This window comes from Cupressus sempervirens, chromosome 5, assembly GCF_028749045.1.
Source record: "Cupressus sempervirens isolate cs-2001-9-10 chromosome 5, ASM2874904v1, whole genome shotgun sequence".
Lineage (NCBI taxonomy): Eukaryota > Viridiplantae > Streptophyta > Pinopsida > Cupressales > Cupressaceae > Cupressus > Cupressus sempervirens.
The window spans coordinates 705,847,029-705,870,444 of NC_143122.1; the positions used below are offsets into that span (position 1 = coordinate 705,847,029).

Consider the following 23,416-nt stretch of genomic DNA (forward strand, 5'->3'; position numbering starts at 1 on the left):
TCATCATTGGTAGTTCGACATCTTTGATTTAGGGAATCAAATAGAATTTATGCCAGTCTTTTGATATGATTGACCTTGGGCTCATGCATTATTGCCTAGGTGTTGAAGTTTGGCAACAATCTTCTGGTATATTCATTTCTCAATCCAAATATGTCAGGGGCCTATTAGACAAATTCCGTATGCAGGATTGCAAGCTTGCATCTACACCTATGGAGAAAGGTCTCAAGTTATCTGCAAAGTTTGATGCTCCTTCCATTGATGATACTACATATAGGCAACTAGTAGGCAGCTTCATCTACCTCTCTGCTACTAGGCCTGATATCAGCTTCATAGTCAGCTATATTTGACGCTTTATGACAGCTCCTAAGGTTGATCATTAGATGGCAGCAAAGTGGGTGCTTCGTTATATGAAGGGCACTTCAAATTATGGACTTCTGTACTCTCGAAGTTCTAATTCTAAACTCAATGGGTTCATAGATTTAGATTGGGCAGGCTTTGTTGATGATAAAAAGTCAACTTCTGGATATGTGTTCAGTTTGGGATCCGGTGCAGTCACATGGACCAGTAAGAAGCAACAGGTAGTTTCTCTCTCCTCTACAGAGGCCGAATACAAAGGGACTGTTAAGGAAGGATGGGAAGTTGTTTGGCTTTGTCGAATGCTTGGGGATATGCAGATGTCACCTACAGGACCGACTACTCTGTTTGTTGATAACAAAGGCATTATCAGGTTAGCTTGAAATCCATTCTTCCATGAACGAACCAAGCATGTGGATGTTCACTGTCATTACATACAACAACTGGTTGAAGACGAGACTATATATGTGCAATATGTTCCTACCACAGATCAGATTGCAGACATTCTCACCAAGCCTGTTGGTCCTGATAAGTTTGTCAAATTCAAAGGAAAACTTGGTGTTCTAGATAGATTAACCATTAAGGGAGGGTATTATGATAATAGATAATCATCTATTATTAGTTAATGGTAATCTATTGTAAATATCTAGTTAGCTTTAGCTTTTTTAGCTCTCTGTTAGAATATAATGTTTCTATTTTTTATGATTGTTTCCTAAGAAAACATCGTTTTATTCTTTTGTATATAATGACCTTTCCGTCTATGTTAATAACAAGCAAGTATTTTATCAATTACTTCATAATATCTAGATCATATTTTATGTTTACACCAAAAAAAACCCTGCAATCATAATATAATGTGTTACTATATCCTTCATAATTTAACTCTGAAAAAAAATGCTATATGAAACCAACAATTTGTAATCTACATCCTTCATCAAGTGTTTGAATGCACCAACTAGGCTCATAGATGAAACATACTAAATTACCATTAGTCATGTAAAACATATATCAAAAATATCAAGAAGTAGCTTAGGAATGGATTTAGGAATTACTTAACCATAGAAAGAGTGATATTCAACTCTAAAAATTACAGCCGGGGCAATGTAGTATGGTATTGTTCAGTTTTACTACATATTTCCTCAATAAAAAAATTGGTGGTTACCAAATAATAGAAAATCTCTTGGAACTCCTATAGAGATAGGGGCATAGAAAACCTTTTTAAAGCACTTGTTGAATCTTTGAGCTGTTTTTGACAAGTTTCCTACCATAGAACTTGGCTTAAAGGATACCCTTCAAAATTTGAGATAAGTTTCTACCATATTTGATTTCACTCCCAATTTCTTGCCACTTCCCTACAATATGTCTATCCCCAAGTTCCTTCAGTTTCTTGATATAATAATCTTGCATTTAGTGTTGATGTTCAGAAAGGTTGAAGTATCCATATCTGGTTTTTGGTGTACCACTGACTAAAAGTGAAAGTTTTTGATTCAAAGAGCTTAGATAAGTATTGCAGGACTTGGATAACATGAATTCTATATCGAATTATTTGACTTTTAATGCTTTCCTTTGTTTGTGCAAAATTTATTCAAACTATTGGCATGGATTCTCCTACCATAATCACTAGTCGACCTTTCGCACATAATTTTGTTGTTTGTCTGTGACAGTTACCATATCATATATCCATTGTCAAATCTTGAGCAGTTTAATTATGTTTGTAGTTGTTTCACTTTGTGTGAGTGGTATTCACACGACAAGAGAAGAATAACTCACATAATCAATAAATGTTGAGCGAATTCAATATATATCGCCAAGGATGACAGAAAACAATCTTATAGAGGAACAAAATCGAGTGTTTAACAATTTTTGCAGACAAAGATCGAGATTCACATGTTCTGCTGATAAAGTCAATATCACTTGGAGATCTTATACTAATTGTTACATTTCAACTACAGTAATCATGCACTCTTAAATATCATCAACATTATAGCACAGGGAAGTCTGAGAAGATCCAAGTGAATAGATTAGTCATCAATTCGACAAGGCTTGATCAAGTATGGAATATTGGTGTGTACTAGGCCTCATAGTCGGTTGCTTAAATGCCATTAACTAGAGTGCATAGTAGCTTTTCTGTTCAATACCCATTCAAGGTTGAGATACCCGTTTTCACCTTAGGATTTTCCGATTCTTGTTCAATCTTCTAGAGGCTTATTGTATAAAGTGTCGTGAGTTGAAGAGTCACCACAACAATATGGAAGAGCTTATGAATGTTTTGAGATTAATACAAAGGTATTGATGTGGCGTTAACAACTAGATCGAAGGTATCAGTTACTTCACAGGTTCACTCCCATTGACTAGAATAAATTTGTAACACCATGAAATTTGTCATATCAATGAATGAACAATCGTTCTTGCTTAGAGTCAAGAAGAATTATTTAAGGTTATAATTTTTATTGCTATTCTTGCTAGGAACTGAAAATTGTAACATACCTACGGAGACGTTTTACATGGACAAAGGAGTCACTTCTTAGCAAACAAGTAACCTACGCATAGGAACAATATCACCGCATATGTATTTATACCTATGCACACAATTTCACTTATCAATCACACTGAGGAGAAAAGTGATTGTTTCTCATGAGGAGTTGGGTATGCCCTACCTAAAATTCTATGGCTATTATAATTCCCGGTTCAAGCTTGCCAACCCCATTAAAGGCTCGCCCATGGTCCATCGAAAGAAATATCTTGAACACACCTTGCATAGTAGTCTACTTCGTTCTCGCATCCCTTTGAAAGAAAGCACAGAGATGGCTTGGATCTCCCTAATGAGTAATATTGTTTTTGCACCTTTCTCATTAGCGACTCCTTTCCTTCCCTCCAAATAATCCTTTTGGTGCACTGGAGCTAGATTAGTTATAATCGGTTGCCTTATTAGAGTTATTACCTCCACCTAGATCTGTAACAATGCTCTCTACAATAATATGAAAGGGGGCCCTGTGCATTCACTGACCTCGAGAGCCTTGAGGGCATTGTCCCAAGAATGGCTTGAGGGCATGATTGGAAAACTTTGGGGGAGAGCTCATTGAGGATTGGTGTCCAAGCAATCTGATTACACTCGAAGCATCTTTCCGAATTAAAATAACAATAAGGTTAGCATGAATGTAATGATCATGGATAGTAAGATCCCTAATCTATGTTAATTTGGACTAAATCCAATCAAGGGGCATTATAAATTGTATTGATAATTGAATCAGAATTATATAAATATATGTATTGATACCTAGTCTGTTGCTATTTGGCTAAGAAGGGAAGGGTGTGATGTTACCAAGGAGAGGATTGTATAAATTCGAAGCAAGGGATCTTTGTCCCAAGACAAGGTGGGGATCAACGGCCTTGAGTGCCTCGAGGACATTGACCCAAGCAAGGCTTAAGGGCTTGGATTTATAAACTTTGAGGGAATCCATTGATAGTGGTGTCTAGGCAACTTGGATAACATCAACTTTGTCTTGAGCTGAATTAGTAATAAGGTTGGATATGAGTGTTAAAGATGAACAACTAATCCTATTAGGGAACATTACAATTGCTATTAAGTCTGAGAAGAGACAACAAAGGTGTATCAAGGGAAAGGCCAGTGTAAATCCAACCAATCGATTATTCCCAAGATAGGGTAGGGATCAACTACCCTGAGTGCCTTGCGAGAAAGTCCCAAGAAAGGTTTTACATTTGTAAACTTCAAGGGAAATCATTGAGTTTGGTGCCTAAGTAATCTGTTTACATTCTAAGCAATTTGCTCGACTAGAATAATAATAAGAACAAAATAAACAAGCATCCCAAATAAATGTGGAAGCAAAACAAGCATCTCGCTAAGTAGGCCACCTTGTGTGGATGTTTAACACCTATCATCGAGTCCAAGGGGGTCAAAGTTCCTCTCTTAGGTTTAGTATGGGATTGGCTTAGAGTAATTTATTGTGACTCAATTTTTTAAAACTTATATATACATTATGTACTTATGATAACTTTGTGGTTGCAGGGCTCATATCAAAAACATAAGGAAGAAGTAAGTTTTGTAAATCATTTTCCTAACCCTAGCTCATTGCAATTTATATAATTTTAGTTAAGAATGCATGTATTATGTGTCTACATTGTGTATGCTTCATGTTTGCGTGCATTCACATGCCTACATTGTGTATGCTTCGTGTCTTCATGCATTCATGTGTCAAGATTGTTTATGCTTTGTGTCTTCATACATTCATGTGTCTACTTAATGTATGCTTGATGTTTTCATTAAGATGTATATTGCATGCATACCTAGCGTCCTCTTGCATCCTAGTGTATACTTGTAAGCTAGTTCTACAAGAAAAGTTTCATACAAAATTTGAGAGGGGAGGACTGTCACGTCCCTTGTTTTGATGTCTTCAATTTAAAAGACAAACAATAATTGAATGATAGAATAAAAATAAAAGAAAATTCAATATACTCTACTTATAATATATTATTAAAATGTAAAAATAATAATATAATATGTATTTATATTAATATATTATAAATAAAGAATTAATAGTAATGATAAAATATAGAAAATTAATAATTGATATATCATTTATTTATTAATGACATCATTATTTAAATACATAATATTATCATATATAATAATATTATTGTTATTTCAAATATAAATATAATATTGTATAAATAATATTTTTGTTTTGTTTTTGTGTTTTTTTTTTTGATAGGTAATCAGCCGAAGCCTAGATTATTTCCTTTATTATTATTGGTTGAGATCAATTATTATTATGTGTTAAGCTCGAGTAATTTGAATGCAAGACCTCCCACACGAGACGCTCACAACTTTACCATTGTGTTGTAGGCTCTTGTCTAATTTTATAAATAATATTACATATGTAATAATATTATAATATAATAGTAATCATAATATAGAAATCGAATAAACAATAAATAAATAGATAGATTTGATTGATTGATTAATTAACAACAATATCAATATAAATCTATAATTAATAGATCAATATCATACCTTCTTCCAAAAGGCGCACCTAGAAAAGGAAAGATATATATTGTAATAAATCACAAGAGAAAAGGGGGAATACTTATTTGAACATAATTTGGATTTTACCAAAAGAAAAATTAAACATAAAATTTGGAATGCCTAGTTGGAGACATTACAAAGTTAAAGGACGTTCATGATGTAAGTTGGGCATATTTTTTTCCAAAATCTTAAATTCCCAAAATTGAAGAAGAATTATTCAAAGCTAACCTCATTCAAAGAGATAAGCATGTTGTGGTGCCAACTACCCGTCTTTACCAATTAGATAATTTCAAGACAATGTGTCAAAGTTCAATGAATTTGACCTTTTCTTCCATCAGGATAAGCTCCATTTTTTAGTAGTTCATTTTTTTCATTGGTTCTCATTGGATAATCATTTTAAACCCTAATTAGGATATAGTTGTCTAAATTTTGGCCATCTATCTTAAATCGATCTTGACCCTTATTCAATTATTGGCCATTGTTCAATTATTGTTGAATTTAGTATCCTTTGCAAGTTGTATGGTTTCTTGTCCCTCTCATTTAAAGTCGATTTTATTTCCAAGTTAAATTGATTGAAGGATTTGATGAGAATGTTCATTATGGCATCAATATGTTCATACATTTGATAGTTGGATGATTTTCAACTACTGTGCAAAGTTAGTCTGAACTCATGATAGAAAAATTAACTTCCATTACTGTGTTGTTCAAATGTTGGTGAATATCTGTGATGTGAAAACTGTTAGAATACCTTTGAAGATTGCTTCATCCTTGTGGAGTTATTGAATTTGGAAAAGCAAGGATAGGCTTTAGATTTGCCTTGTAGTCTTGTCTCTAAAGTTCAAAGGTCTAGTTTAGAGTTAGAATAATTCTCCTCAAGCCTTAATGGTTTTCGTTTTTTCTTAAATCTCAATTTGAGTAGAATCTAGAAGCTCAAAGGCAAATTCATTCAAACGATAAAATCTTCAACAACTGCAGAAGTCCCCTTGGATTTTTTCAACAAATCGTCCTATTACGAGAGTCTATCCTAAAATAAGCAAATCACATGCATTTGAAACCTTGGAGTCATCTTTGTGACCACACAACTTGTTTGTTTAGCACATAGAGGATTTTGTTCAAGAGAGGATAGGAGACCCCTGGTATTTCATTCCGAGTTGTTTGTGCCATAAAAGACACACTAGCAAGTAGTATTGGAGCAAGGTTCATTAGCACAAGAGTTTATCTAGGTGGGTAAGAATCACATTGGACAATTTTAGACCTGAAGCTCCGTCACAAGATTTTAATTTACATGGAGACTTTGAGAGAAACTCTTAACTTTGTTTGGTTTGCTACAATGACATCAAACAATGTTGCAGTGCTAGTTCCACAGTTCAAAGGTGAAAATTTCAATTATTGACAAGATTAGTTGAAATAGGTATTGATATGGAAAAAAGACCTCAACATCACAATGTTTACCTTAAAGTTAGTTTGATACAATTTTTACAATGCATTTGGAATTTACCTTACAATGGTATCTTTCTTGCTTACTAAAAGCATGCGATGTCTTATTGCAGGGTACTCGCTTCAACTCAAGGCACAGCTCGTTTGAATGGACTGAACATCAAACATCCATTTGACAAAAGAGTGATTACAAAGGGAACTCTTTGTAGATTGAATTCATCAAAAACTGATTTTTATGACGGAATCCATCCGCAGTGGGAAAAATTGGGTCTATTTCCAGTGATTAAAAAGACAGGTTCCAAGACCCAGATTTCATGCTCTTTAAAGACTTTTGTGACAGAAAAAAATCCCACTTTAGTTCGCGATCTGCTTGTTGAGCAGGAAAAAGTAGGCGTTTTGCTGTTAAATCTTGGAGGACCAGAGACACTTCAGGATGTGCAACCATTCTTGTTCAACTTATTTGCAGACCCGGTGATGTGTAATTCTTTGGCTCTTTGTTGATTTTGCACAAACTTTAGGATTGTTGTACTCATTTCTTATCAAAACTTGTCAGGCTTTCCCTTAATTAATACATCACATATCCTCACTGTATATTTTTAATGTTAATGCAGTACAAATGAAACATGTCGATATTGTGCATGGAAAACCAATAAGCTAGCACAGCTCTTGAATGGAATATACTTGTTAGAATCATCAGATTCCTTATCTGTCTCACTCTTTAAAAAATATAGTACCCTTCTGGGTTGTTTGTAGGGTTTGCAAATGGCTCCTATTAATAGTAATATAATTTGATAGGTTGATCAGATCTTTCATACTTTAAGTTTTTCCATTCCTATTTTTTCACCACAAATGTTTAGGGATCTTGTGGTATTAGTTTATTCACAATACTTTCTTGGTACTGAGACTCTTTTAGATCAGCTTGCAGCCGTTTCCCTTTTATGCAGTTATGTGGTCCCTGCAAATTATGCTGCATAAAAGAATCTTTCCATAAAGATAATTGGACATTCATAGCCTCCTAATCTTTCAATAGTGCAATGTAACATAAGATGCATGATTTATGCATGTTCTTAATTGTTTGTGAATCAGTGAAAATGCCATAGTGAGATTAGCTCATGGCATTCGTCCCTTTTGGCATTCGTCCCTTTTATTATAAGGAGACTATGATTGAACTGAGGAAAAGAAGACAAAAACTGCTCATAGGGTGAGATTTTTCACTTTAAACATTCAAAACCTATTTTAAAGTAAATTAAGAAATTTGAAATCCAAGATCATAAGGCACCATTTTAGAATTGTGAATAAGATACAGAAACTGAGATTTCTGTATCTCAACATTTTTCTTTTATTTTTATGTAACTAGCTTTCAATAGTGTCTCTGCTCCTTGACTATGTCAGAATGCTGACTGATTGTTTAATCTATGCAATTGAGAAATCATAAGTTTCCTACGAAAGAAAACTGCACAATCTATATGCTTTATGGCCTTAAAAAACCAGAGACTATTTCCAAGTTATCAAGTGTCTCTTTGGTTGCCAGTTCATCTTGAATGTTACAGATTTGTGTTTTTAGGCTACAAGTTCTTGTAGCATATCTTCCAAGTAGTGAATTAACGCTTTGAATCATAAAATGTCTAAATAATTGAGAATAATCTTCGCATTAATAGATTATTATGGATACATGTATGAGTGCCTGCTCCTATGTGTCTTCCTATTTACACACTCATATTCTCTCACGTGCAGCAGTTTGCTCATGTTTTCAAAATACCACACCTGCCTCATACTGTGACAAAGAGAACCCCCCTCAACAACCGTACCTTTTTTTTACCTTCCCCAAACATAATTGTATCAAATAAGTTTTGAAATTTAACACTTAATCAAATAAATATCAAATCAACCTTCTACATTTTCTTGTGTGAGATTGAAAATTACGTATATCACTTATGCATGCTTTGATATATTTAAGCCCTCTGCTGTGCACCAGTTCAGTAATCATCCAGAGTATTTTTTGTGAAATTTATATTCTTGGATAAAGGATTTTAAGAATCAAAACTGTGCTCCAAATTCTTGAAGCGACTACTCGTTTTCTGAGTTCTTTTTTCGAATTTGATATTTGATATGTAGATGAGTCATTGGAAACAAGCAATGTGCAAATTTACTTGTTAAATGAACATGGCTATTGATGATTCCATTTTTTTTTTCCAGAATCTGTTGTTCTACCTTCTGATTACTTTCTAGAAAATATTGATTATTCAAATATATGACAGGACATTATTCGTCTACCTAGATCATTCCGTTTTCTGCAAAAGCCTTTGGCACAGTTAATTTCTGTGACTAGAGCTCCCAAGAGCATGGAAGGATACGCTGCCATTGGTGGGGGCTCACCTCTTCGAAGGATAACAGACGAACAGGTTTATTTCTCTGTTTTCCATCTCTGATTGCAATTTTAGTTTTGTACAGCAAATTTTCCGCTGTGATATATCTTTCTCTGTGAACTGCATGATTTATGTATGTGCATCATTTGTATTTCCATATCAGGGAATGATATTTGTTCTTCTAGGGTTATGCTAATTGCCTTTTTTTTTCTTAGCATGAAATTTTGACTGATGAGAGTAAGAGCTTGGTCTAGAGAAGAAAAATTATGTCAATTTAATCTTTACAGTGAGAACTGAAGAGTATACAGGAAAATACTGAGAGGGGGAGGTGAAACAGTATTTCAAAATTTTCAAACTTTTAAAAGCATGAAACCATATAAAACACAAAGAAAGTGACCATAAAGATTCATAGATCGAATTTCTGGTGGAAAAATCTTGCAGGTAAAAAAAACGGAGTTTACGATAGCTTTTCATTAGCAAAATGGGCACTAACCCAATGGACACTAAAGCAGATTACTAAAGAGAGCACCAACCCTCGAAGCACAAGCTCCAAACATTGAAGCACTAACTCCAGTCCGCTGATGCACAACCACAAATGAGCACCAACTCTAAATACAGAAACAAAAACAACTCCTTTTACCATTCACCATTCACCACACATGCAACTCCAAAAATAATATCTACACCTCAAAGATGTTCTGCACTGAAATCATATCTGGATGTTGGACTGCATTAATATACATTATACAGAAAAATTCATACACAAATCTTTAATAGCACCACTATACCTCTCAACTGAAACATAGTTCTCATCCCTTGGATAGTCTCAGAGTCCTCAAGAACCATGCTTTAAATGCTAAGTGGGTATAAATCACTGCGTTCAGCAAAAGTCATTCATAGATTTAGTTGCATCACCCTCTTATTCAAAAACACTGCCCAGCTAATAAGAATGAACAATCAACACAGAATAAATTAGAGAGTAAACATCTCTGAGCACATTTATATCACACGTCCACTCACTTCACCACAAAATGGTACCTCCACCCAGTACACAGTAACACTGCTGTTCACATACTCCAGAAAAACACTTCATTTCACTCAATAGAAATAATGCTTAGAAGGAACGGTTCTTATACAATCCAACATGCACACAGTTTGTAACCAACCTCAGCTCTTCTCTGAATAATACGGTATTTATTTCGTTCTCTCCGCAAATAATATTCTTGCCGCCAAAAATATACACGACCCAATTCCTCCTCTGTTAATTGCTTGCAATGTGCACAAAACTGCTGTTATATTCAGTCATCGTACTAATCTTCACACACACGGCTATGCTTTTTTGTTACATGATAGCATTGCACAGAATCCTCAATATAGCAGTTCAAACTCCCAGAAAGAAAACCACTCCATTTCATAACATTACAAAACTGCCAGCCTATTTTAAGAATAAAATATCGCACATGTCAGACACACATGGCATTTCAATGCAGATATTCCATCATGCTCAACTTATAGAAAAAAACATCTCTTCTTAATAAAACGCTGCACAATACCCATGACTCTCTTATGCTTGTCTCTACCAAACACAGTTGTCATTCCACTTCAACAAATAGTGGAGTATTATTACACCATGCTACCTTTTTTACTTCAGTTTCTCATCACTCAGACATTTGAAAAATTAATTCACGCTTTCATACAGTAGAAAGTAACGCCTATAAATTTCCAGAATTGATTGTCGACTGAGGATAAAATGGCTCCATCACACTCAGCAAGTTATTAAATTTCAAGGCCGTCCACAACCTGATTTAGAGGAATCAATATCAAATAAAACTCCAAAATTGAATATAATCAACTCCTTTAGCCTTTCTTGCCAAAAAACAGCAATCCAAGAAAGAGAAATAACGCTTAACATTAAATTCTGAATAAGTCCAAAGGCTTTGTAAACAAATAGCAAATACTTTTTACATTTGGCTACCATATAAAAAAAGAAGTCAATAGAAGTCAATCAACTGGTGACATGGTGCATCCCCTAACTTGGCACAAGCAAGAAGCTGAAGCAGCGAACCAATTAGCTCAAACTATAACTACGTAGCTCAAGCTTCTCAAGCAGGTCAAGCACCTCAAGCAGTGGAACCAATCCTCTGAAATTTTATATGACCTTGATCATCAACCTTGCACATCAATGACAACATATTCATCAAGAACTTCCAAGTAGAGGTAACATGAGGCAGTCAATATTATATTAATCTCTTCCTGACATGTGGATATAAAGAGGAGTACTAAGAGTGTTATGTTAGTGATCTAAGAAAAAATACTGTTGGCACTTACTATCAGTCGTAGTGTTACAGTTGTTCCAAATGTCTTTGAAGGTCCTCAATGAGGTGACCTTAAAAGCCTTCTACAGGTTCAAAGTGAGTGCTGTAGTAACATAAGTTAATGAAGTATCTGAAAATATTTTTTTTGAGAAGGCTGGTCTTGTTTGAAAGCTGATACAGGGAGGAATCATAACTCCATTGCATGGACAAATCAACTTTTTATATCGAGATTGTGATTGTTTTCAGAGTTATATTTGAATGGAAAATAATGAGATTGATTTTGCAGACACAGTCAATTGAAATACATGACATCTGTTTTAAAGTTTATCTAGGTTACCCTTATGCCAATGATTCACAAATTGTTTGATTTTAGATTATATGAAGAATTTTTATTTAGATACTAGAAATACTTGGCTAGATGTCCATATAATATAATGTGATTTGGACTATATTGAGTACCACAATGTTGTATTGGATGGGATTGGTATTCCTTGATGTCTAAGTCTTATCAATTCAATTTATGCATTACCATTTTTAATGCTTTTATTTGGACTATGACTTTAGTTATTATTTACAATACACTATAGGCCATTGCACTGGAGAAAGCTCTTGCAGAGAAGCAAGTACCTACCAAGGTGTATGTAGGAATGCGCTACTGGCATCCATTTACAGAAGAAGCAATTGAGAAGGTAGTTTCAACTCAATTCTAGATTGAGAATTTGTATGCATGGGAATGAAAAATTCTTTCAGCAGGATTTTTGTCTAATATGTCTACAATGAGCTAATCTGTGAAATAGCTTTATATACTTTTCAATGAAATTATGTTTTGATTGTGGTTTGGTGTTTTGAAACACTGATACACATGCTGCATGTTGAAAAATATATGGCTATCATATTCACCTTGCTGATTTTTGTCCTTGACCCAGTCCTGTCTTTTGGTGCCAACATCTAAATGTTTGAAAGCAAATCTAATGACGAAAAATACAGAGCTTAAAACTGTGACTTTAGGAAAGCAATGGAATTTGGCTCCAGATTTTTGTTTATAAATAGCAGTCAATTTACTTGGAATCTTTTATTATGAATATGAATGAAACCTTGTACTAAAAATAGCAGTCTAGTGAATCCCTCTGAATTGGTAAATCAAGCATATTGATTGTATGAGAAGTGAATTATTTCTTTTTTAGATTTATAATTTGGTTCCTCCATCGTATGAGATGCGTACAGATCAAGAGTGATGGAATCACTAAACTTGTTGTTCTTCCACTCTATCCTCAATTTTCAATTTCCACTAGTGGTTCAAGTCTCCGTCTTCTGGAAAGCATTTTCAGGTAAATAGTTAGTTATTACTACCTTCATTACATTTGTCTTAGTTTTACAGCAATAACGAATACAAAAATTTCACTGAATTCTTTACATTATTAAGTGTTAAAGTTAGAACTACAGCAGATTTCTTATATTTTTCAGGGAAGATGCGTATCTGGTGAGGATGCAACACACAGTAATACCTTCCTGGTATCAGCGAGTAGGATATATCAAAGCTATGGCAAACTTAATTGAGAAAGAGTTGCAGAAGTTTGAAAGGCCAATAGAGGTACAATTTTTGTGGACTGAATATTGAGATTAATACTTACAACTTCACCTTGTTCTATATGCAGAAATGCCACTGCCTTAATTCATCAAAGTTTCTGTAGCACTGGTCAGCATTAGAGATTATTGAGTTTCTTTGTAGGGGATTTGTTTTATTTGAATTTGTGATGTTCCCAATTTTAATGTAATTAAATTAATTAACTAATTGGTCCTAGAAATTAAACAAAATAATAATGGGCTTTAAATTAATTATTAAGTTAATAAATATGGGGCCCAAATTAATAAAGTAATAAAATAATTAATATGGTTGGTCTTTTGTAAATCTCTAGACGCTTCTTGGAGGTTTTTAATAAGGAGATGTTTGGGCATTGTAATGAATCGTGGATTGGAGTTGATTTGTCTTTGTATTTCTGGAGGCTAAAGGCTAAAAGCTGAGGAAGTTAAAGTTGTGTGCAGTTTTCGAGGTGGAACACCCTCCCTACACTGCCTGTTGCAATTTCGGCGATCTAGTGCCACCCTATTCTGCCATTGGAGGTATTGCTCAGATATCACACAGTGTGCTAGATTTGTTACTCGTAGTCATTTGGCGACTGCTTTGTATCCGTCAGACCTTGTCCGATACTTATGTAACTTTGGAGTATTATTGGATCTGAGAATATTATTGTGATGTAGGAGCATCCTTGGTTGGCTAGCAATCTTGCATGTTGGTATGGTTTGACCTTGGAGTTGGAGGACTCGGTCAAAGGATGAAGTATGACTTGGTCAATATTGAGTTGGTTTGGGTTGTTGTGTTAACCGAGTGACTCGGTCAATGAAGACGTTCGGCGAAGCTTCGGGCACTCGGCAGATATTGGGAGCTCGGTAGTAGTGTTGCCCAAGACAACTCAGTCAATGAAGGGGCTCGGTTGCTTCTGGAGTACTCGACACATACTGGTGCTCATTCAATGAAGGAACTTGGTTATGTCTGACACTCAGCGTGATTTTCTTTGACACTCGGTTTGGTCTTGGTCCCTGTGGTGCCCAAGTTGTCTCTGAGCCAACTTTTGGCATCTAATTTGTGTATAGGTATTTAATTTGTGTTGTAGACGACTTGTGGCTCGCATGGACATTTAATGTAAGAGTTTATTTTAATTTGTAATGGGCTAGGCCAAATTGTGGCTTAGTTGGGTATAAGTAGGGGGTCTTGTGGAGTCTTTAGTGATGGTCATCCAGCTTGGAGAAGAGGATGAAGTGGAGGAGCGAATTTTGAGAAGGGCTAGTAGCTTAGGCTTGGGAAACAAGAAGATTGCTTGGTGGGTTTGCGAGCACAAGTTGAGATCTTCCTTGGAGGTTTCAACTAGAGTGTGGATCTGGACTAGCTAGTGTGGGGATTGGATTATGAGGGATCTTGCAAAACTGTTTTGTAATTGCTGTTGTATTTGGCCCTAACTCGGAAGGCCTTATAGCCGGGCATGTTGCATGTAAACAGTTATATTTATGGATAAAGAGTTACATTTGGTATCAAATTGTGTATCTTGTGTTGTATTTCCGCTATCTATTTATTTGTAGGGATCCGGATTACCTCTAGTAGGGGTACCCTCAGATTCTTGCTGCATCATATTGTGTTGCCGAACTTGGTGATTACCCGTCATTTGTGCAATTTGAAATTCCATTGTCTATGGGTGTGAATTCACTTACTTGGTGTTTTTGTGTTTTTGGAGGTTGAAGGCTAAGGAAGTTGTGCTCAATTTTGGAGGTGGAAGACCCTCCCTGTTCTGCTTATTGCAGTTTCGGTGATTCAACACCACCCTATTCTGCTGCTCGAGGTATCGCTCGGATATCTCACTGTGTGCTAGATTTGCTAATCATTGTTATTTGGCGATTGCTTTGTATTTGCTCAGATCTTGTCCGAAATATGAAATCAAGTACTATCATCATTTGGAAATTAATGTATTTGTGTTGCGGAAGTTTGGCGATTATCCTCGGAGTCTATTGTGTGTGGGTGTTCTAGATTGTGTTGTGACAAATATCTTTGTTGGCATATGTTTGTTTATTTTTGGCATCCAATTAATATCTTAATGTTCATCTGTTTGCATCTTTAAGTTAATTGCTGACTTTAGAGTTGTTGCATGATCACCATACCCTACACCTCAACTTTGGCATCTAGTCCCCACCATATGCGGTTGGCTTGCCCCCTATGGCTGTACAACCCATCTTTTCAACCCCATATAGACACCTTGCTTCTTCCTTGCCACTGTATGACATTCCAGTCATGCTATACCCATATGTCATTCCTATACACCAATGGCATTGAATCTTTCCTTCAACCTGCATTGCTGGGGGTAAGGAAGAGGTGGTCTTTCTCCCGAATTGCAGAAGGAACATTACAAAATTTACTTATAAAGCATGTCAAAACAATCACTAAAATTGTCTATTATGATATTTGAATGAAAGGTTATTGGAAAATACTTGACAAGATATTTTGCTGCAACTGTTCCAATGCCTTTGTTAGTTTCTATACATTCCAGAGGTTATTCGAAAATACTTGACAAGATATTTCGCTGCAACTGTTCCAGTGCCTTTGTTAGTTTCTATACATTCCAGTTTCTAGTGCCTTGCACGGCACACTTACTAGAGATGATAAAAATCAGTAAGTTGCCGGTACTGGTTTGGATCCTTGTTTGTGTTGGCAGATTTGTTCCATGAATCCAGCAATTTTTTTTCTGGGTGTCTGGTTTGTTTATGATTCATTTGTACAATGGGCACACACATGGAGTCTAAAAGCAAGAACTATAAACAAAACACAAAAAACTAGAATGTCATTTAAAAATCATATGATAACTATAATAAAATATTCATTGCTCAAATTTCAATTTCAATATTAAAATAATAATAATAATGGTGAGTTCTGATTCTATATATATATATATATATTGACACATGGAGATAGCAGCGACATGTATAGAGATGGTTTGATCTAGAACTCCTTTAGTGATAGTGCCATGACACGAATATAGGATGTAGGATGATCGGTTGGATGCCAACTATAGAAAGTTGAGCTTCCAACAAAACCACCAAAAACTATAGTTCATTCAGAAATTAAATGACAAGTGGTATAGCTCGTTCATTGTTCAAACTTCAAGTTCAATGTAAAAATAATAATGTCAAGTTCAAAATTTTGGATTATATTTATATAGCAACACAAAAGATGGCAATGACGACATGCTGTATAGAGATGGTTTCATCTTCAATTCCTTGAGTGATAGTGGAATGATATGAATATGAGATGCTGAATGATCGGCTATACACATACATATATGTATCAACACGAGAGATGGCAGTGACAACATGTTGCACATAGATGGTTTGATCTATAACTCCTGAAGTGTTAGTGGAATGACATGAATATGTGATGCGCAATGATTGGTTGGATGATAATTAAGCTTGAGCTTCCCATATGTGTTAGAGATCCAAAATGAGAGCACTGTAGAAAGGAGATGGTGGATCAAAGGGATTCCCATGGTACTGAGTAATTTCTGGAGAGGTTGCTTGATCTACTGGTACCTATCAGAAGTATTAGGGTAGGGATCTCATTTATGCGCTCATGAAACTTTTTAATTAGCATTGATGAACATAATCACATACTCACAGTCTTTACTGTGAGATGGAAGCATTTAGTGGAGCTAGTGAATGAAACCTGTTTGATGGGTTTATTCTCTTGCTGGTAGTTTATCTTCCTTTGAAGATTAGGAGGGAATTTGGAAAAGTCGTATTATGTATTCCAAGGCTTTGGCAATCACAGTGTATCAACACTTATCCTTGTACTGTATATGAGCAATGTTAGTATGCTAATAGAAACCAAATTTAATAAATAAAGCTTCTACAAACTAAACAAAATTCATAAACTTCAAGATAGACTAAGATGAACTCTCAATTGAGAATATGAGCCATTAATGGACTCTCTCAATGAGAAGCTCTCTTGTTGAGTGGCTTTGTCTAAATAGATAGGATGTATGCTCAAGCTTATGCTTCAAAAAGGGCTTCAAATGGAGTTGGAATTTGGGTGTGAGTGTATGGTTTTGATGTAAAATGGCTTCTTAAAATGGCATTATGACTTTACTTCATGGATTGTCTTGTTTTGCAAAGGGGAAGGATCCAATTTATAGGCAAGAGGCTTGAGGGATTGAGGGCTAAGATGCAAGGATGGGAAAAAGCTCATGGAGGGCTCAGATTGCATGAGAGGAGAGCACATGGATTGTGCTTCCTTACAACCAATCAAGGATTGACAAATGTCACATGGTGAGAGGATGGAGGAAAGGGGAAGGATGAGTCAACAAATGAGGCTCAAGGGATAAAATCTTCATAAAGACCCTCATAATGGCTTGTAAGAGCAATAAAAGGGCTTGGAAGAGTCATTTATGGTCTAGTGGGCTTCATAAAGTTTTATGGTTGAGATATTTTGAGGGAGATGAGAGCAATTTCGACTTGAGCTTGATTAGGAGGGTTTTAAGCTTGCTTAGGCTTGTGCAAATGATTAGAGGATGGATTAGGATGGTTTAGGATTAGCTTAGGGATAGGCAAGTGGATGGCATTTAATGAGGGTGGGTGAAGGAGGAGATATTTGTTAACTTTGGCTTGGGTTAGGAAGTTTTAACTCATGTTTAGGGAATGTGACAAGGTTAGGAGAGGATTAGGATTAGTTTTAAAGACATCTTCTAGAAGAGTCTAGACTTTGGATGAGGATAAAGACTTTCTAGAATAGTCTAGAATTTCCTAGGATGAGGATGAAGACTTTCTAGAAGAGTCTAGAACTTCTTAGGATGAGGATAAATTAGATTTTTAGGAAATAAATAAAGTTTTATTTATTTCAAGGGTTTGGGTTGAGGAGATATTTATTAAAACTTTTTTAATAAATATGAGGATTAATATTTAATCTTAATTAAATATTTTGAGTTGGAATTAGGGGTAGGAAATGATGGGATTAGCCTTTAATCAAAATTAAAGAAGGATTAGAAGATTTTGGAAGAGGTTAGTGGTCTTAAGGAAATTGGCCAAGTTTTGGGCAAAAAATAATTTTTTAATTTATTTTGGGTTTTTTGGTCAATTTATTAATTAAATAATTAATAAATAAGGAAATAATGTTTAAATAAGATTTAAACATTTTTGGGAGGGATTCCTTAATTAAATATTTTTAATTAAGATAAAGGGATTTAATGGCATAAGAATAAATAAATAAATTAAATAAATAATTAATTAATAAATGATGATGTCATCAGGACTTTTTCAGAAAATAAAAATACTTTATTTTCTAAAGGTTTTTAGGTGTCTACATGTACAACCTATTCAGGATGGCTAGATGGACTGAGTCCGAATCTCAAGAACCCACGGGGTTACACCGTTACAGTCAATGAGATTAATAAACTCAACATGCCCTTTCAACAATCTTCTCAATGCTCTTTTATAAATTCTGAATGTCGCTTGGCCTTTTGTTTCTTCTTGCCTTTTCATTTCCTTTTCTTTTATTTCTGCTTTTGAAATTGAAGTGACTTTATTTGATTTCTCACTTTATTAAGTCACTTAAGTGGTTATATATTATTATCCTTATGATGTACTATTTTCGGAAGGATTAATATTTAATAATCACAGTAATGGATTATTAAATAAGTAAACATGGCTTCAATTATTCAATTATATTTTAAGCCAAAAGGGGACATTACAATTCATTGCACCCAAAAATTGCTTGTCCTCAAGCAATATGCATTGGGATGCCATATTAATCTTGGAGGCTGCCGTGATCTTCTATTAGGTGTTAAATTTGAACTAGAAATAATGTGAAACAAAAGGAGCAATATGAAAGCAATACAAATACTCAACACAAAGCAAATATTCTGGGAAAAACCCTCCTTAGCGAGGGAAACAACCCAGGCCCCAGAAAAGAATCCTCTTTTATTGAAATCTTCAACCAATTACAGAATACCTCTGCGCTTGATAATGTATCTTCAAAACCTTAAGATCATATAAGATCAGACATATTGATATCAACAGTGATATGCTAAACAAAATCATAATACATAAAGTTTCACAAACTGAAACTGAAGTACTCAATCCTTAATAGCCTCCACATGATCATGCACAACGGTGTAACTTACAGCATGCGATTCTTACAATAACAAAATCAGGATGATAATAACAATAATTGATAATACTCCCTCAAACTTAAATGCCGACTATATGTCTGAAAATACTGGTCAGAAGTTGTCCATAAAAAGCCACACCAGAACTGATCACCAAAACATATATATTTATCTCTCAGTTTACATCTGCCCATGATAATAATGACCTAACAAGGAAAATAATAATATTAATGTTGAAGGCAAATTGTTAATAATTGGTAGCTTTAGTTGAATAAACTATATGCAAATATATATTATATATATGTGTGTGTAAGATATATATATATTATATGAGATATTTATTTGTCATTATATTAATTACATTCAAATGAATAGACATGTCCCATGAAGAGACATATATCTATATATATATATATATATATATATATATATATATATATATATATATATATATATATATATATATATATATATATATATATAAATTATATGAGATATTTATTTGTCATTATATTAATTACATTCAAATGAATAGACATGTCCCATGAAGAGATATGTCTATCCACACTTCCTCCTATATTAGAGAGATGGCTGCCATTTGGAAAGTGCATACCAAAATTAACATGACAGTGCTATTACATTTGCGGCAGATCTGCAAAACACTAACATGAATCAACACAAGACCATGAATGACGATAAAACCATAATCGATGACGTTTCCTTTTTCTTTAAACAAAAACATATGTTAGATGAAGAATATAGCACTGCCAATGTGATTAATAGTCCACAATCTGATGACAAGGATTCCCAGTCAGAATTAATAGGCACGAACAGAGAAATATAAAACAAATGGTACCATGAAGAAGCAAAGCAACACATGACTGCCAAAGTCTTTTAGACGAGATACAAGAAACTCTCAATAATCAGGAGGTCTGAGCAGCTAGCCATGACAAAATGGATTCCGAAGGATGATTGATAACAATAAATTGCGTATAACAGAGGCCATGAAGAGTATGGCAACAACTTATGAATAGGTATATTCAAAAGATCTCTAGCACTGTGATTATCTTCAATAGTCTCTCTTAGCAAGAGAGATCTTCAAAGTACCTTCTCATGACAAGTGCACATGACTGCAGCCAACGAAGTTGGTCAACACAAATCACATAATAGCAATAAACAAATTATATAATAAAAAACAATTTTTTATATATTCACCATAGCTACTCCTAGAGGGTGAAACATAAGGATATGATAAGCAGTCACACACATGACTTCCACCATGCCTACTCATAGAGGGTGGACTCACCATGCCTACATGCAAAGGGTGATGGGACCTTAATTTTCACAAATTGGAGCTTCCATTCTGAATACTTTTCACATTGCTTTTCATCATCATTTTATCCTCTCTTATAGGAGTAGACCTAAAAAAGCATATTACCATGAAGATCTTGATCACGCGTGCACAGTGGAGTGAAGAATCCAGAATACATTTCAGCAAAATGATCCCAAAGAGATGATTAAAGCAAACCAACAAATCCAAAACATACAATGATATGTTTTTCATAGATTTCATTGAATGATAGTGCCTCTAAGAAGATAACATGTTCCTTCCCTGAAATAAAGGTTTGATGTATTAAAAGTTCCAAATACATATAGTTGTTAAAAAACGTTGAAGTCAATTTACACATTGCGGTAGAGTGAATACATTCATCGTGAGATCATATATAGGAAACATATGATGCAATTAAGGAGAATCACCAGCAATATTCAAAGAAGTTTGGGCTCACAATGCACATCGTGCGTGACTTGGAGAGATGGTCGAACATGTGAATAAAATACCCCAAGAACACATATTTGCCGAGTTGCACATCACGGGAGTAATGAAGACGCAGACACCTAGAATCTTGAAGCGCTGTCTATGTGGAATGAGGAAGAGTTTGAAGGAAGAGATGCCAAAATCGAAGAATGAAAAGTTCAAGGAATGATTTCCACAAGTTATCATGCATGTCGGGCAGACAAAATTGACTGTATTACTTGTATAATAGCGTTGTTGAAATATCAAAATTTGAACTATAGCCTTCCATATGCTCTCGAAAATAAAAGGCATACAAAATCTGTCGATGATGTATGCAATTTAACTTATTAAGGGTCTTTGATTAAAGATTACGCAGTGATTATTTTAAAAGAAAATGAAGAGGTGGGACTATAATTGAATAGAAAGTATTGTTTATTATTAAAAGGGGAACACCCTTTCATATTTAAAAGTCACGTCTCCTTATATATCTAAGATATAAATAAGGGACAAGTAATTTGTAGTAAGATTCATATCCAAACAATTACATTCAGATTTACTTTGAAGAAGCATTTTTTATATTTATATATTTTTGTAAGGAGGAATAAGGACTCAATATGGCTTTGTAATATAAATTCCATTACTTTATTTTTAAAATAAAATAAAATGTCTTTTGTTTATTTTTAAATGGTGTGGAGATTTAAATTGTAGGCGAATCGTCCTTTGTAATTATCTTCTGGAATTCTGCATACAACTTAAATATCGGATAAGTGGACATGGTCATCTAGCATTTAAATTCGAGCATCACAGATAGTGTGAAATATTTAATTATTTCCGCATTTGTGTCCAGTTTGTCTCCCTGCCAGAGGAGTTAAAATTCAGTCTGGACTAATTTAAGATTGCGTAATATTTGATCTGTTGCATCTTGATCATTTAATTGGTTGCAGTATAAGTGCATAAGAACTTTATGAAGTTGTTTGTGAAAATTCACTGAAGTTGACTCTATTGCTTGGATGAGTAAAGGCATTGGTCTTTTATTATTGAAGTCAGAAAATCTATATATTCATTCTACAAACATCAGATCCATTATTAACAAACTTTATACAATACATTTAATTATCAAGTGCACAGCATCAAATTTCATTTTGATCGAGTTCGGAGACCTTGCCAGTTGGAGAACTCGAGAAGTTTAAATTCGCTATAGAAAATCCTTGAACCAGACAGTCAGCATTTGAGGTGAAGGTTTACCCACTTGGGTGTGGCAGAGCTTGAAGTGCAGGGGAATCGAGAAGTATTCCCGTTCGTTGGCCAGAACTGATTGAGAAGTGACAGGCTCTTGGATTTCCAATCTACGGTTTTGGGAACCAATAGATTGGCAACTTTGCTGGGGAGCGTTACTCGCAATACATATTGCGAAGTTACACAGAATTTCTAAGTTTATAGATCAATATCAGACGGTAGTTGTATCAATTTGATTGGAAGTGTATTCTACTGGAAGTAAGAACCCGAAAGATCATTCCTCGAAAGAGGTGGTGTCTCTATTTAATAAAGTTTCAGTTGGTAACTCTGCTGAGGGAAAGGACTCAGAAGGAAATAATTTTATTATCTAACATAGACAATATGTACTACGATCAGGAGGTGGATCTATGTTACACCATGGAGGAAGAATACATACACCCCTTAGATGCATTTTTCAATCTAGAAAGATATAAACGCGAGACATCGGCACATTTGTTTATAAGGATGGTCGATATTTTTTGGGAAGTACCTTTAGACATCATGCCTTCATGCAGGGAATTGATAAAAAAATTTCGTGAGTTGGGAATCTTGCCAAAAGATCCTGATTTGATGCTTCTCTTCCAAATATTGGATGAAAGTCCCAATTACATACCTCCTTTGGATGCATTTTGGAATTTAGAAAAGCAAGAAGATGAATCTTTAACACAATTCTTCATAAGGATGTTTAATGCTTATCAAGAAATACCTTCAGAATACAGACCTGCATCATTTGATCTTCTCAACAGAATGCGAGAATTAGGCCTCTTATATGATCATCAATTTCTTAGTTTTCTCAAACTCATGGATAATGAACTAGTTGCAGAGGAAAATGAAAGTAAAACTAAAGTAGCAAATGAGTCAAATGAAGTTTTAGAGTCAAATGGAGATGAAAATTTTGAACATTTTGAAGCAGAATCAGCCCGTGATGATATTCACATGCTTATAGGTGATTGTGAATGTGAAAATAAGGAAGAGGATTCTTTGAGTGTGGAAGAAATTTCAGCCTTGTTAGATCTAGAATATCATAAGCATGTTGAGAAAAATGGCTTAATTTTTTTCTCAATTCACTATGGTGAGCAAGGTGACGGATCAACACATTCTCAAGAGGTATTGGGTGAAAGAGATGATCA

At 34.6% G+C, this 23,416-nt stretch overlaps 1 protein-coding gene across 2 annotated transcripts in view; it reads left to right on the forward strand.

Moving 5' to 3' along the window:
* Nucleotides 1-23,416, forward strand: part of LOC149557940 (ferrochelatase-2, chloroplastic-like) — a 143,759-nt gene that overhangs the window by 64,594 nt on the left and 55,749 nt on the right. For both annotated transcript variants that reach the window (XM_089832394.1, XM_089832395.1), the window contains exons 3-7: nucleotides 6,949-7,306; nucleotides 9,094-9,237; nucleotides 12,104-12,205; nucleotides 12,741-12,844; nucleotides 12,981-13,107. In XM_089832394.1, the coding sequence (XP_089688520.1) occupies nucleotides 6,949-7,306; nucleotides 9,094-9,237; nucleotides 12,104-12,205; nucleotides 12,741-12,844; nucleotides 12,981-13,107 (835 nt within the window). The remainder of the gene's footprint in view (nucleotides 1-6,948; nucleotides 7,307-9,093; nucleotides 9,238-12,103; nucleotides 12,206-12,740; nucleotides 12,845-12,980; nucleotides 13,108-23,416) is intronic.